This window comes from Dunckerocampus dactyliophorus, chromosome 8 (genome assembly GCF_027744805.1).
Source record: "Dunckerocampus dactyliophorus isolate RoL2022-P2 chromosome 8, RoL_Ddac_1.1, whole genome shotgun sequence".
NCBI lineage: Eukaryota > Metazoa > Chordata > Actinopteri > Syngnathiformes > Syngnathidae > Dunckerocampus > Dunckerocampus dactyliophorus.
Genome location: NC_072826.1, coordinates 13,272,409 through 13,288,189, shown reverse-complemented (window position 1 = coordinate 13,288,189; position 15,781 = coordinate 13,272,409). Strand labels below are relative to the sequence as shown.

The 15,781-nt window shown below is 42.6% G+C and overlaps 2 protein-coding genes across 2 annotated transcripts; both read left to right on the top strand.

Annotated features, from left to right (window-relative positions):
* On the top strand, window positions 1-1,053 carry LOC129186573 (transcription factor HES-2-like). Its single transcript, XM_054784952.1, has 2 exons — window positions 1-193; window positions 302-1,053. The coding sequence occupies exons 1-2, from the start codon at window positions 131-133 to the stop codon at window positions 665-667; spliced, it is 429 nt and encodes a 142-aa protein (XP_054640927.1). The 5' UTR covers window positions 1-130; the 3' UTR covers window positions 668-1,053.
* A 793-nt stretch (window positions 1,054-1,846) lies between these two features.
* pank4 (pantothenate kinase 4 (inactive)) lies at window positions 1,847-15,474 on the top strand. Its single transcript, XM_054784998.1, has 19 exons — window positions 1,847-1,983; window positions 2,290-2,372; window positions 2,840-3,048; window positions 4,629-4,812; window positions 4,930-5,022; window positions 5,147-5,300; window positions 6,634-6,815; window positions 6,890-6,971; window positions 7,049-7,149; window positions 7,777-7,932; window positions 8,206-8,318; window positions 9,719-9,806; window positions 9,959-10,110; window positions 10,202-10,257; window positions 10,341-10,390; window positions 12,214-12,318; window positions 14,204-14,304; window positions 14,383-14,451; window positions 14,539-15,474. Exons 1-19 carry the CDS (start codon window positions 1,857-1,859, stop codon window positions 14,789-14,791), a joined length of 2,358 nt encoding a protein of 785 aa, XP_054640973.1. The 5' UTR covers window positions 1,847-1,856; the 3' UTR covers window positions 14,792-15,474.
* Window positions 15,475-15,781: the final 307 nt, after the last annotated feature.

The following is a 15,781-nucleotide window of genomic DNA, read 5'->3' as shown; positions in this document are numbered from 1 at the left end:
TCTGATTGGCTGACACTGTGAGAAAGTGCAGCCAGAGCCAGAGCCACACATTCATATGGAGATGTAGGACTATAAATAGGAGGCATGAAGCCAGTGGAGATCACATTGTGGACAGCACACACATCCAGCCATGGCACCTACAATCACTGCAGCAGTCTGCAACTCTCAGCAGCACGTGACACTCACACACAAGGTATGTAGAAGATTCCTCATCACCTCATCTTCACCTCATCACACCCTGCTCATGCTAGCACTGGACTCCACAAGAAGTGTCTTCATCAGCTTGTCGTTCTTCCTGCAGCTCAGAAAGCCTCTGGTGGAGAAGTTACGCCGAGAGCGAATCAACAGCAGCATCGAGCAGCTCAAGTCTCTCCTGCCTCCAGAGTTCCTCACGCAGCAGCCGGACTCCAAGCTGGAGAAAGCAGATGTCCTGGAGATGACCGTTTGCTTTCTCACACAGCTGCAGCAGCAGCGAGGAAGACTGCTGAAGCACTTCCAGCAGCTTCCGTCTTCCTGTGAGGAGAAGCTGGGAGAGGAGGACCTCTCTCCTCTGAGCTCTGCAGTCCACAGCAGCATCACCAAGGAGGCGAGCTCGGGCGACAGCACCCCCTGGAGGCCATGGTCGACACAGACAGACTGCGAGGACCATGTTGGTCAGATGTCATGAAATGTCATGCCCATGTCCATCATAATTCTTCTTTTGGATTGATTTGATTTCTTTCACTATGAAAGCATGCTCTCTTTTCTTTATGGGAAAGCAAGGAGCACAGTAGCGGATGACGTAACTATGCTTGTTTACAGCGTGTTCTAAAAGTTGTATTTTGTAAAAGAAAGATGACCCATGTTGGATTGTACTGTCACCTGTTGCCACTTTGTTGTGTTCTCTCCAACAGAGTTCTGAAATTGTTCAGCTTGTTTTAAAGCTACTTCTGACTTTTGTAAAGATGCTCAAGATGTTCTGCCAACTCAATTTGAGTGTAATGCCATGAATTATAAATGTTTGTTGTGATGTATCATCACCACCAGTGGCTCTTAAGGGGAAAATAAAGATAATGTGGCTAATTTATTCTGTTTGAATAAAAAAGGCCTTTAACAGAATCTTGTGCAGTCTCATTTTTATTTACCAAGACATGAACACAACTTTAGGCGTATGATATTAGTTTCCTCTCTGCTTCTAATATAGCTGAACACTACCCTCTAGTGGTCACATATTTTGTATTTTGAGTGACACCCCACAACAGGGCTATTCTGTGCATCTATCAGTGCAAGGCTCTGTCATACCTTAAAAGGTTTACGTCACCAAATGGCGAAAATGGTCATTAAGTCATAGATTAAAAGACATGAAGTACGTTTATGTACTGCAAAAAACGCAAGTCAAATATCCAGATAGACATGATAAAATGAGTTGTGTTGAACCAACAAAGATCCTTTATGTGATCATGTAATGCAGGGGTGTCCATAGTCGGGCTCGGGGCTCATTTGCGGCTTGCTATTTTTGGTCAGGAACTACTGATGCTTTCATACATGAAAAAAATAGATCCGTTCATACATGTATGTAGTGATGTCAAAGGTGCACAACAAAAAGTAGTGGAATGTGCAATATGGAGTCGCCACTTAAAAACGCATGTATTATTTTTTTATCTATTATCTTATTTAATAATATATAAACAGACATTTGGATTTAATTATAAATGTAACATTTAAATAACTAAATACATTAAACGCGTAAATGTAAAAATACTGTAATAGCACGTGAGCAGCAGTGTTGTGAAGTGCGCCCCGCCCACCAAAATGGTGCGTCTCTGCTGATTGGCCGGTGGATTCACGCACGCGTTAACGTCATGACGTCGTGGACTATGGCGGAATGTAGCCCAGTTGACAGCAGCAAGGCGAGTCGTCATACGATGGATAAAAGCATCACTCTCCCTCCAGACGAAATATTCCGCAACCTGGAGAACGCAAAGCGGTTCGCCATTGACATAGGTACCTGGACATGTCCACGTTTACTGTCACTCTACCGCCATTCGGCTGAAAAACTATCTTTCTGTTTAGCAGCACTGGTATGGTGAGAAAAAACTAGAGCAAAAGTAAAAGTCAGCAGACTCGTTTAATCTGAATTGAGGACGTTTGACTCTTTTTTTCGCTAAACCAACCAATCTGTACAACTGTACAACAAAGTCCTCATACATGGAGGTTAACTGCTCTAGCTAGTTGTAGTCTTTCAGTGTGCAGCAAGTATCCTTGTATTTATCTCTTCATTGTGCATTTTGACTCACTGCTGTTCTACAGGAGGATCTCTCACAAAGCTAGCCTACTATTCCACTGTACAGCACAAAGTGGCCAAAGTTCGATCTTTCGACCACTCTGCGAAGGTAATTAATGTTTATCAATCATTAATTGCTTTTATCTACTGGCTTTTACTCCACATTGCCTTCCGAACTGACTTAATTCTGGTTTTTGTAGATTCAACAAGCTGCTGGGAACATTCCTAGCACAGGCTGAGCCATATTCTCCCAACAGTGGCATGTTACTATTCCCAATTGCATTGATGATTAGGGTGAATGAACAGTTGAACATATGTACCTAATAAAATGGCTAATGAGTATACAACAACTACAGCATCACCATTCCTCCTTTATTCCTCCTTTATTGAATGGGGAGAGTGTGTTACATACATATGCTTGCAGCAATAATGCACTTAGAATGACAAAATGATAACATCTAAGGTGCATGGTGAGCTGCTGCAGTGCTGCAATTGGTTTCCCAAATGTCCGGTATTTTCCTGCTGTCCACGTACTAATTTAACACATCAGCTCATATTTTTGTGTATGTTTCTAAGGAGGCAGCCAGTGACAAACTGTATGAGATATCTGTGCAAGAGGAAGTGACCCCGCGCCTACACTTCATCAAGTTTGAGAATGCGTACATTGAAACGTGTTTGGACTTCATCAAAGACCACCTGGTCAATACGGAAACCAAAGTTATTAAGGCCACGGGCGGTGGGGCGCACAAGTTCAAAGAACTCCTTGAAAGGAAACTGGGACTCAGGTGAGTTGATGCTTTGCAATGTGCAATGGAGGTGGCACCTCACGTTGAACACAGCTATCCAGTAGTAAAAAGAAGCTAAGTGCTGTACTGTACATTGAAATAAATCTCACAGAAGAAAAAACTCTGCATCCATTGATGTGGAGTAACGGCATAGTAACTTGCGTATGCGTCGTGCTTTTCAACATTCTTAATTGTCATACAAGTGACAAGATGACACGTGGCAGGCCCGCACAGGAAGGATTATCATATATGACAGAGAGGGGTCATAAAGACAACACACCTTACGTACGTCACTCACTTTGATCATTTTAGCTATGTATGCCCGATTTTTATTTTTTCAAGCCTATACTGATAACTTCCTTCTTTTCAAAACCGATACCAGTATGTGATAACTTTTTATGATCTATTATTTGTTAAAATGTAGATTTAACTCTAGTTTGTGCACACCTGGCGGTAAGAACGACTCAACCAATGTTGGATTTCACAAACTGTACATGTAAATTTGTCCTTACCAAATATCATGACATCATTACTGTTTTACATTAAAAAAAAGCAGCGGCTCAGAAGTACAAACCGTGGCTCCAAGGGGTTTACTAACCAACAAAAGCCGATGGTAAACCTTCAACGATGGTAAAAGGTTGGTCATCCAGCACCATCTTCTCCATGATGATCGCTTTAGCCGTTGGGCTAGCCCTGGATAACATTTTTGTACTTTTTAGCTGCAGCAGTGGTAGGAATAAGCCCCGGGCCCTGTGTGTCGTAACGATGCTGGCGTTTCAGGGCTGCTCAGGTTTGATGTTTTGAAGTGCAACGTTTTTTTTCCCTCATCTGGGAATTTTTGCACAGCATTTGGAGAAATGTCTTCCTCTGAAACAGTGAGAAGTGCCACACGATCGAAACTATGTTAGTTTTCAAGTGAGCTACGTTAGGCCGTTTGCAGCATGTCACAGAGAAGGAGCACTTGATTTGCCCACCTACCCACCTACAGCACCTACAGCACAGTACAATTAATCCCACCTCATTGGAGCTTTTTTTAATGGGTTATTGGTAGGGATGTCTGATATCGGCGTTTTTGCCGATATTGTCCTGCTCTCAATTTCCAATACCGATCTCCTGTAGTGGAATTAACACATGTGTTGTCAAGCTAATGGATACAGCATCAGCAATTAGCTAGGGAAAAATCCAGATACCGATATTGCCCGATATTACATTTTTATGCCAATAATATCGGTGGGCCTATATTATCGGACATCCCTAGTTATCGGAGCTATTTTTTTATGTTATTTAATTTATTGGTATGATGTCATAGTTCCTAATATCGACCCGCTAATTATTGGGCTGACAATTATAGTGCACACCTAGCCATATTGTACTCAGCAGCCAGGACGGAAATGTGTATCGCTACACTGGGACATCACAGTAACCCAGTTTTAGGTATATTTTCATCTCCACACAAAAAGCTAACTAAATATTTATATTTTTAAAGAAAAATTTGATGAAATTCCCAGTTGTACGACGTGAGTTTAGCACTCCTGTACTTCTTAACCTTAACGAGCCGACCTCTTTGTGTTTGATGTCAGAGTGGACAAGGAGGATGAGATGACGTGCCTCATCAAGGGCTGTAACTTTGTGCTGAGGAACATTCCCCACGAGGCCTTTGTGTATGCCAAACACGCCGACTCTGAGTTCCGCTTTCAGACGACCCACCCGGACATCTTTCCATACTTGCTAGTCAACATTGGCTCTGGGGTGTCCATTGTCAAGGTAATGGACTCGCAGGACAAAAGAACAGCAGACAGACAATTTTTACAATTAAAAGTGCGGCGTACGTGTATTTACGTACTCAAGGAGCATCTTGCCTGACTGTAATTCTCCGAACAGGTGGAATCGGAGGACCAATTTGAGCGCATCGGAGGAAGCTCAATAGGCGGAGGGACATTCTGGGGCCTTGGGGCTTTGCTCACTAAAACTAAGGTACTCGACCAAGCATCACCACCAGTCATAATGTTGAATGTCTTTTAAAATTATGGATATCATTATTGTGTGATAATAAGCGTGTCACTTATTATCCTTCCATCTTCTTGGACGTTTTCTGCAGAGATTTGACGAGCTGCTGCAGCTGGCCTCCAAGGGGCAGCACACCAGTGTTGACATGCTTGTCAAAGACATTTACGGGGGATCCTATGGATCTTTGGGTCTCACGGGGGATCTGATTGCTAGCAGCTTTGGAAAGTCTGCCACTGCTGACAAAGGTGAAACATGGGTATTTGCAAACAACACCTTTTCCACTGCTCAACACCCACACAGATCTCCTCAGCTTGATTTGCTGCTAACACATTTCCACTATCAAAACCAAGTGCTGCAGTAACCCTTGTTTATCGCAATTGATTCTACACCCGACCGCGACCGCCAAGTAGGATTCCTTATTTATAAATGGAGTATTTTTGTCGTTAGAGCATAGAAAACCTTCTTACGATCTCCTAAATTTGTTTTTTTAACAGTATTAGAGCCCTCTAGACATGAACTAATGCCCCTATTGTCACCTTGACACTCATATTACCCAATAATTGTATTTCAGTAACAGGTCAGAGTACCAAGCAAATAAATACACATGCTAACATTGGCTAACCCTGGAACCTGCAGTGTTATACTCCAGTCTCCACTTTACTGCCACACTGCCCTCAGTCTCTCCTGCAATAACATGTGTCTCTCTACTGTTTTTCTACCAGCCCTCTCCGAACTGAGGCATGTCGGTGCTCTGTGATGGAAAAAGGGCATCACTATGTTTTTGTGCCTTTTTGTTACTAATTGCAAGGATTTAAATGAGCTGTACAGTCGTACCTCATTGTATCGCGTTTAAAATAAATAAATAAATGTTTTGTGGTTGACTGTGGCCTATTAGTAGTCAAAAATATTGAAAGACAAGTTTTATGTAGTATTCTAGTCACAAGGCATCAGTGATGTTATGAGACATGATGTTAGATTTCATTACCTTCACACTGCATGGAGACTGGCTACTGAGCCAGCAGAGCCGAGTCAACATACCATGGCTGAGACCGACATGCCATGGCTGAGTTCAAGTGGGGAAAAGGGTTCTCCACTCATTTCATGTGGAAGTGCTGAGTTTTTGTCTTCTCTGTCCTTCTTTCCCACTTTGTTTGAAAAACTTTAAGTTTAGAATAGGTAAATTGGAGAGGCTAACTATTTAGCTCGGTAGCTTGCTATGCTGGTGGTGGCCATCTGTTATGTCCCAGCAGTCATCCCATAGCCTGCGCAAAGTGATGTAAACAAAGAATAACAGAAGTGTATAAGTGATTATTGGGGTGTAATTTCATATCTACAGGGCTTTAATGTTAAAACCCGTTTTTAGAAAGTTAAAACAGGTTTTCTATGCTCTGACTAGGAAAATACGCTGTTTATTAACATTGAATCCTATTTCACGGAAATTCACTTATCGTGGTCAGAACCAATTAACCACGATAAACGAGGGACGACTGTATTAGCTAAATTAGCTGTACTGTATGGTGTAAGTTTATACATTATACCAGCCACAACATTAGTCATTAAAAGTGTTCTGCATTGCAGAGTTCTCCAAAGAAGACATGGCCAAGAGTTTACTCCACATGATCAGCAATGACATTGGGCAGCTGGCCTGCCTGTACGCCAAACTCCACAACCTGTCGCGTGTTTACTTTGGCGGTTTCTTCATCAGAGGACATCCAGTCACCATGCACACCATCACCTACAGCATCAACTTCTTCACCAAGGCAACACCCCTTCCTCTGCTGCTATGAAACAATCAAGTCTTTGTATTATGATATAACATACTTTGTGTGTGCAGGGGGAGGTTCAGGCCTTGTTCTTGAGACACGAAGGCTATCTGGGCGCCATCGGAGCATTTCTCAAAGGAGCAGAGGAAGACAGTAAGACATGATACTCATACTGTGTTGTGTGGATTAGCACATAACAATATTAATCATGCAAATATTTTTCTGTCCAGATCCGAACCAGTACAGCTGGGGGGAGAATTACGCAGGGAGCTCTGGCCTGATGAGTATATCTCCTGATATGAATCCCATGCAACGTGCACGTAGCGGAACGGTGAGCCTACCAACATGTGTTGAACATCAACCTTCTGTTAGCTGCTCATCGAGTTGTATCTTTCCCTCTATTTTACATCACATTTGCTTTTAGTCCTTCTCTGGCTGCTTTGATTGACTTTACCATGGAAGTCTCATCTGTTCACACTGTCACCATTCTGATTTTCTTTTTATTTCCTCCCTGCACATTCTTCTGTCTCTCTAACCTTCAGTTTGCTGTAAGTACCTCCACCCACGCCTCCCTTGTTTTCACTGCTGACTCACCTCCTTATGCTTATCCTTATTGTTTTGAGTACACTGTGTGCCATAGCCAAAGACAGCATTGCTGAGTAGACCAGTGACAATTATGACTAACAGCCACTGTATGCAATACTGGGAGCTATAGATAGAGGAAAGGGAGGCTGGACTTTCTATTTGTATTGCATTGTTTTGTGAAAATGACTTTGACTTGAATTTGGCGTGCACTGTGAGTTAGAGACAGTAACCATAGCCCTTAATGGCCGTGATATAAAATAAACGCAACTATTGTAAGTTAAATTGGTCAGAAATGATGATTGATAGCTTGTTTTGGATCCTTCTGGTTGACGTGAGTGCTCAAGCATCTTCTCCACTCTGTGTTGTGTTCCAGTTTGACATGCTGGAGATGGACCGGCTAGAGAGGCAGCTGGTAAATCTGTCTTTGCTGCAGGACCCCTCGTCTTACATCCCTGACACGGTGGACCTCACAGAGGACGCAATGGCCCGCGAATACTGGCTCGACTGCTTCGAGGAGGCGCTAGACGGGGTAGATGGCAGTTCATGCTCTTTGACCTGCTTTGTAACATGACCGTTGACCAAGAATATGCTGCAGTATTTGACAGATGTATAAATGTTGTCTTTCATTGGTTAGATTAAACCTACATGTACTGTATACCTAAAGTTGTAGCTGATCACAGTTGATCACGTATCAGTTTTTGGCTTCTCGGCGTGGCGTTGCAAAAATAAGCTACAGTCACACAGCAAACTGTATAGGTGTGGTGTTCCATCAGCTGATGAGTGTTCCTGTTGTCCCGAGCAGGTGGTGAAGAGGGCAGTAGCAAGCCAACCTGACATGCCCGAGTCGGTCGAGCGAGCCGAGAAGTTCCGTCACAAGTACAGACATAAGCTTCAGACCCTGCGCCAGCAGCCCTTGTAAGTGCTTGAGCATACACCTGCATTGGAATGTTTTCTGTTTTTCTTCATGGTCTGCGGTAGCTCTACTTCCTTCCTACTTCTAAATGCCTCCATGCTTTGACTAGATAGTAACAAGTGCATAACTTATGCATAATCAAAACACTAACTGTGCGCAAACTAGTCTTCACGCTTCTCAGGCATACCACCTAAATGACACACTGCGAATTGTGGGACATTGCAGAAACTAAATTCGTGCAAGTGTCAAGGAGGCATAAGAATGGTACAGGTAATAGCTGGGACCCACTCCTATTAGTGTCCAAAGCAGTGGTCACCAACCTTTTTGAACCCAAAATCTCTGGTCACCTGCGCAAAATCAGATTAGATTATTTTGTAGAAAGGTTTTTAAAGTAAATTAAAAAGTGATACATATTTCAAGCTTTGTCTTTAAATACAAACCAACTTGTGTTATTGTTGGTTGTTGCCGTCAACATTTCAGCATTGTTTTGGCAGTGATGCAGTGACAAATGAGCCATGGTCCGCACATAGCCCCTGGGCCACACTTTTGGCACGCCTACTTTTGTGGCTCTTTGTCGGGGTTGTGGCGTCAGCTCTATGAGCAAACTACAACTCTTGTTGGCGCAGTGTCGTGGGCGAGAGATGGTGGTTGAGGAGAGAGGGGCTGCGTTGCAACAGTCAGTCCTGACGAGCAGCATTTTTTGGAGGTGCACATCTATGGAGTTATATTTGTGCCTTCATTTTGTGGTAGCAAAGACAGATTTTGAGCCACGTGCAATAGTTACTGTTGTGTGAGCAGGCACATCGCTGCGCTTTGTCACTATATCTATCCCTTTTGGTCTGCACGCTTGTGAAGGCTGCGAGGTGAGGTGAGCTGGTGTGCGTGCGCTGGTACCTTCGGTTGGGTATTGGGGACTGGGCTCCTGGCTGGAGCTTATGGGTTGCACGCCTGGAAAGCGGCAAGGTGTACGGGCATTTTCAGTGGTCAAAATACGTGCCTGTTGGTCACTCCCCGGGAGTGGAGGGCACTGATGTAATAATACATTCATGTAGTAATATTCTCGCGATTGACCTGCAAAGTCCCTAAGATCGACTGGTGGCTTGCGATCGATGGGTTAGTGATCCCTGGTCTAAAGTATATATGCAGTTACAAAATTAATAAAATACAGAAATGGTAATGAAAATTATTTGTGTTTTATGTTTTTGTTTTTATTATTTTCAGGAAAACAAAATAAAACATAGTGGGGTTCATGTTGTTCAATCAAAGGTGCCAAGTAGTGCACTCCTCAAATGCTTCAAAATACTGATCAATACTGTACTTCATTTTTGCACTTGGCACTTCGCTGCTTTGAAATGTTAATTAAGATGTTTTTTTTGTTGTATTTCTTGTTTTTCTCACCCAGTGCTTATGGATCCCTCACTGTCAGAAGTCTGTTAGACACAAGGGAACACTGTTTAAACGAGTTCAACTTTCCTGACCCCTACTCGAAGGTTTGAGTGCCATCTGTCCTCCACAAATGTTTGCTCTGCTGGGGTTTTTCATGGTCATCCTGTCACGTGTTCTTGTTCTATCACACTTCATTCAACATGCCCTTAAGTTTTTACACATCTCGCACCCCTCCCTCACCTGTATGTGTTTGCAGATTAAGCAGAGGGAGAACGATGTTGCTCTCAAGTTCTACCAGAAGGCTGTGCGGACTCTAGAGGCACTCAGCTGGGAGGAGAGACAGTTTGCGCTGGTTAGAGGTGTCCTGGCAGGGAATGTCTTTGACTGGGGAGCCAAGGCCGTGTCTGAGTCAGTAGACTTGGCTCTTTATGTTTCTCTCAGCTTGTAACAATGCAGCAAGATAACCCAGCATGCTTTCATGTATCCTTCTCATGTGCAGCGTCCTGGAATCAGACCCAGAGTTTGGCTTTGAGGAAGCCAAAAGGCAACTGGAAGGTATCTGCATGCATACGCATCAAGTAATGTGACACACAAAAGCACCTGAAAACCATCAAACTTTTCTTTTTTTCTACTTTCAGAAAGGCCCTGGCTTGTTGATTCTTATGACCAGTGGTTCCACAGACTTAAGGTCAGTTGCGTTTGTCATGTTTTGCGACAAACATCCATCAGTAATACAGTTGAACCTTGGTTAGCATTGTTAATCTGTTCCAGAAGGTCTGACTCTGCCGAAATGTATTCTTACCTGAATAAATTTATACATACAAAAAATAAGAAATAATGTAACTCTAATTCATCTGCTCCAGAAAGCCAAAAATGTTAATACAAAACACGTTTTTATAGTTTTGCAATTTTCGTTTTACATGCAGAAAATACATGTACATATAAATGATGAATGAAGGGGATAAATGGAGATTTAAGGTTACTTTTAACTTCATTGAAGACGCAATTGTTTACAAAGATACGATGTGGCAGCAAGATCAACATGGACACCACCTTTGTGTTTTGTCATGAGTTATTTATTGAATTCAGTAGTGTTTCTTACCTTAAGTTTTTGCTTTTCTTTTGATCACGGCTGCAAATTAATCAAAAATGGAGCCAAATAAAGTCACAAGTGCCAGTATTTTGGTAAAATTAAGGTGAGAAACACGATTGATTTCAGGAAATAACTCATGGCAAAACACGACGGTGGTGTCCGTGTTGATGTCGCTGCCACGTCGTCATCAGGTCTTCAATGAAGGTAAAAGTAACCTTTAATGTTTCATTTATCCCTTTCATTCTTCATTTATATGCAATTAGAATTGTTTTATGCATGTAAAACTAGGGGTGTCCCGATCCGATATTGAAGAAGAATATCGGCAAAAAAATGAGTATCGGATTATATCTCTGATATTGGCACTCTGATACAAGCAATCGATTCCAGACTCCGCCCCAGCACGTCTATCCAGCAGCGGCCCGGATACAGCCCACATGCTCACAACAACAGCGTGTGCTAACATGTTAACAGAGTAGCAAGGAGCAGGAGTGATGTCAGCCGTGTGTATTTTTTATTCAAGTGCGAAAAAGACGTTGCAGCTGAGTGCAAAACTTGCTATGCACAAGTTTCCTGTGGTGGCACAGAACTAGGGAAGTTTAATACAATCAAAATCGCACATTTGGAGCAGCATCTCACGAGACAACAAGAAGTCATTAGCTATAACAGAAAAGATGACCAGCCCCTGTAGGTGGTGAATAAAGTTGGGTTTAAACGCTTCATTGAGCACCTCGAACCTCTCGATATTATGTCTAGCCGCCACTACATTGTAGATAAAACTATACCCCAGATGCATAAAGAAGTAAATGGGTCAGTTTTTCTCATACCTACTGTTGCTGATGTTCAGCAATTAATATTGTTCTCTGTTTTAGACTTCATCAAGCCCCACACCACAAAATACGTAATAAAAGTATGAATGATTTGTGTTGATATCGGACTGATATCGGTATCGGTTATAGTCAAGGTTGTGATATTGATATTGGAAGTGAAAAGGTTGCATTGGGAAACCCATATGTAAGTAGAATTGTAAAACTACGTATGTAATTGTGTTTTGTGTTAACATTGTTGAGACTTGTGGTGTAGCTGTGTTAGCAAAAAACTACAGTTACCCGCTAAATGGCATCATAGACGGGCAATGGAGGGAACTGGTCTGGTCTGGTTGTTATTTACATGTATTAGCAAGCTGCTAACAAGGACATTTTGTGATAAGAACACAGTTGCATACATGCAGTGTATTAATAACACGACAAGACGTGCTCCGTATTGTTCGGTAACCGGAACATGTACACTGTACATGTTCGGGTTACCGTGTACATTGTACATTGTACACCAACTGAGGTTCCACTGTATATTTCTTGTTTTTTGTATTGCTACTGAGTAATGAGTACTTGAACACAATCTATCCTGCTCGTGTCTTACAGGGGCGTCCTCACAAGTGTGCCTTGTTTTTCGTAGATAATAGTGGAGTAGACATCATTCTAGGAGTGATGCCTTTTGTCAGGGAGCTTCTCTCTCGGGGAACAGAGGTAAGGCGAAGGACCGCTTTATGCACTCTAAAAGGACAGAAGTATTGCGACACAACCCACTTATTTACTCAGGTCTTCTGGAGAATTGTATGCTTCCAGCTTTGTGGAACAGTTTAGAGAAGGCCCTTTTCTGTTCCCACGGCACAAAGCAAGGTCCCTAGAGCATTTTGGATAGGTTTGGTGTGGAAGACCGTCATTAAGCCAGCAGGCCCTCTCTCAGTGACCTCTGATCTCACAAAACCTCTCACAGCCACACTATACACTCTATAGTGTAGACAGTCTTCTCAGAAGAAACGAGGGATTCCAGATTTTCCCCCATGGTTTAGGGAGAAAAAGAAATCCAAACCGACATGACCCTGTGTGAAAAAGTGATTGCCCCCTAAACCTAATAAATGGTAGGGCCACCCTTAGCAGCAACAACCACAAGGGAATTTTGGCTGACTGATCTTTGCATAATTGTTTGTAATTCAGCCATATTGGAGGGTTTTTCACACAGGGCCATGCAGGTTTGGATTTTTTTTCTCTCTTTAATAATAAAAAAAATCTTTTAAAAACTATATTTTGTGTTCAGTTGTATTGTCATTGACTAATACAGTCAAACTTGTCTATAGCGGCCACTAGAGGGAGTCTGCAAAAGTGGCCACTATAGACAGGTAGCCTCTATAGACAGGTGGCCTCTATAGACAGGTTGGTGTCCAGTTTGAATGTTGACCAGTAGAGGAAAAAAAAAAGAAAAAAGGGAAAAGGGAAAAAAAAAATAATAATAATGTTGACCAGTAGATGGCACTGCGGACTGCTGATAAAAGTTGTACAGCACTACTAGGCTTGTTATTATCATGGTTCATGGTTTTAATCCTGAACATGCATGAGTCAAACAGTAGCACATCACATAGTACAATTCACAATTTTGCATGTCCAAAAAGGAGTACGAAGAAGCAAAGCTTATTTAATCCTACCCCTCATCAGTTTCACATCAGTTGCAATACATTTATTCACTTCTTGTTCTTCCAAGTGTACTTTGTAGGTCTACATGACAATGTAGTGCAATCATAGCCAAGGTTTTTACTTACTAAAAGGAAGCTAGAGGCTTAATAATAACTGATAACTGATAAAATACTTCAGTTAAGTACAACCAAACTCAGTTTTGCTCCCGCTGCCGCATGCATGCTAGCGTATGTTTTTTTTTTTATTGTAGCGTCGCTGGGAGCACGTCCTGGTCCCAGCCTACTTTGCGGTAATGTTTTGGTGCAAATGCTCTTGAAGTTACATGTTTGACCAGGAAATAGCAAGCTCAAAAGAAGACGGCTTTTTTATGTGGAACAACTGACAACTGGATCTTGTGAATGATTGTGACTGAGCTAGGACTCAGTAATTAAAGTCTACACACGACGCCTTCATTGATTGAAAAACAAAACTTTTTCGTGCATGAAGCTTCTACTTGAGTTGGTAATTTGGCTGCTATATGCAGTCAGATATTGACCAAGGGAGACAAAATGGGTGGCTGCTGGCTGCGTTGGACAGGTGACTGCTATACACAGGGTCTATAACATGTAAATTTGCTGGGGGGGATTTTTCAGTGGCTGCTATAGGCGGGTGGCCCTTCTATAAAGGTGGCTGCTAAGACAGGTTTGACTGTATTTAACTTTGCTTGATGACCTGAAACATTTAAGTGTGACAAACATGCAAAGAAAATAACAAATCAGGAAGGGTGCAAACACTTTTTCACACCACTGTATACATGTATGAGCTATGGTATATTTATAAAGATGTAGGAGGTGTGTAAAGATGTAGGAGGTCTATCAGTACCTTAATTAAGTTCAACTGAACTCAAATGACATCACATCTACATTTAATAACTATCGTTCTTCATTCTTTCTTTGTACAGGTTGTCCTGGCCAGCAATTCAGGTCCGGCTCTAAATGACGTCACAAACGGAGAACTGCAGATTCTGACTGAGAGAATTGCCGCCATGGATCCAATCATCCAGTGAGCAACTCTTACATTTTTTTGTATCATTTTCATCATTTTTTATTATCATGTTATCTTCTTGCATTTGTTGTGCAGGGCTGGGCTGAGGGAGGACAGGCTGACATTGATTCAGAGTGGTTCCAGTTCTCCCTGCTTGGACCTGAGGTGGGTCATTTGTTTAGAATTAGAAAGCCCTGCTCTGGGATTATACATGTGAAGGATGTCTTTGTCTTTGTCTTGGACTATGTGCAGCCGTTTGGACAAAGTTCTGGCCATGGTGGTGCGGGAGCGGAACACGGACCTTGTGATTATCGAGGGAATGGGCCGAGCCATCCACACCAACTACTATGCCACACTCAGCTGCGAGAGCCTCAAGATGGCCGTCATCAAGAACTCCTGGCTGGCCGACCGCCTCGGAGGGAAGCTGTTCAGCGTCGTCTTCAAGTATGAGGTGCCTGCAGGGACAGGCGGTCTGATGGAGGCTACTGTGCCGCCGTCCCCATGAGCGCAACAAGACTTTGGACTGAACGTGGGAAGAGAACAAAATGAATGTAAGGACGATGAGTGAATGTTTTAATCAAGCAATCAAGCACAGGGAGGTATACTTTTATTTTATAACAAAATTTATTTTTTTGGTGTGATCCAATTTGATAAAGATGATTTACAGTTTCTGTCGCTTAGTGTCACTCAGCATCTTGGAAGTTTGCATGCAAATTCACCAGGGTGTGGCATCAGTGGACAATTTGAAAGAAAAGGACTCAGCTAGGCTACAAAAGCTTTTTTCATGCAGCACTTTTTAAAGTTGCATTCAATGTACAATGAGGCTGTTGGGATGAAAGAAGAAATTCTGACTGATTACTTTTAATTCCCATGAAAGCTCCACAGCAAGGATGCTTGTCGGTTGGAACGGTTGTCAGGAGGCTCAAGCTGCTGGGTGTATGCTCCTCCACTAGGTGGGAGTGTTCTTCTGTGAAGAATATTTACTATAACAGTCCCAGCTTCCCTTGAAGCAACTGTCACACAGCTCTAAGATGTGGTTTATTCTTTCAAGTGGGAAAGACGTTAGTTTGACATCAGTAGCTTTTATAGTCAACTACTGTACTGTATCTCAGCACTTGGAACATTACACTGGACTTGCCTGTGTTGCAGTCATTTATAGAAAGCACATTTGGCACATTGTTCTGTTTTCTGTTAAAGACACAATTGTTCAATTGATCAATTTTTGTGTTTCCATTTGTGTATTTATGTGTGTGAGTGAGAGAGAGAGAGTAGAAAATAACTGAGGCTGCCAGGCTGCTCCACCGCCTGTATTAAAGCTTGACATCCTGGAACGAGGTGCTTGCTGCCTGCTGAGGAACTGAGGGCTGCAGATGTATGAGGAGGCCCACCAGGGGGTCTTCCTTCTATTCAACTTGCTACACACACACACTGCCTGATGCATATAACGTACCGTACAGCAGTACCTCTGAATTTCAATGCCCCTTGAGTCTTACAA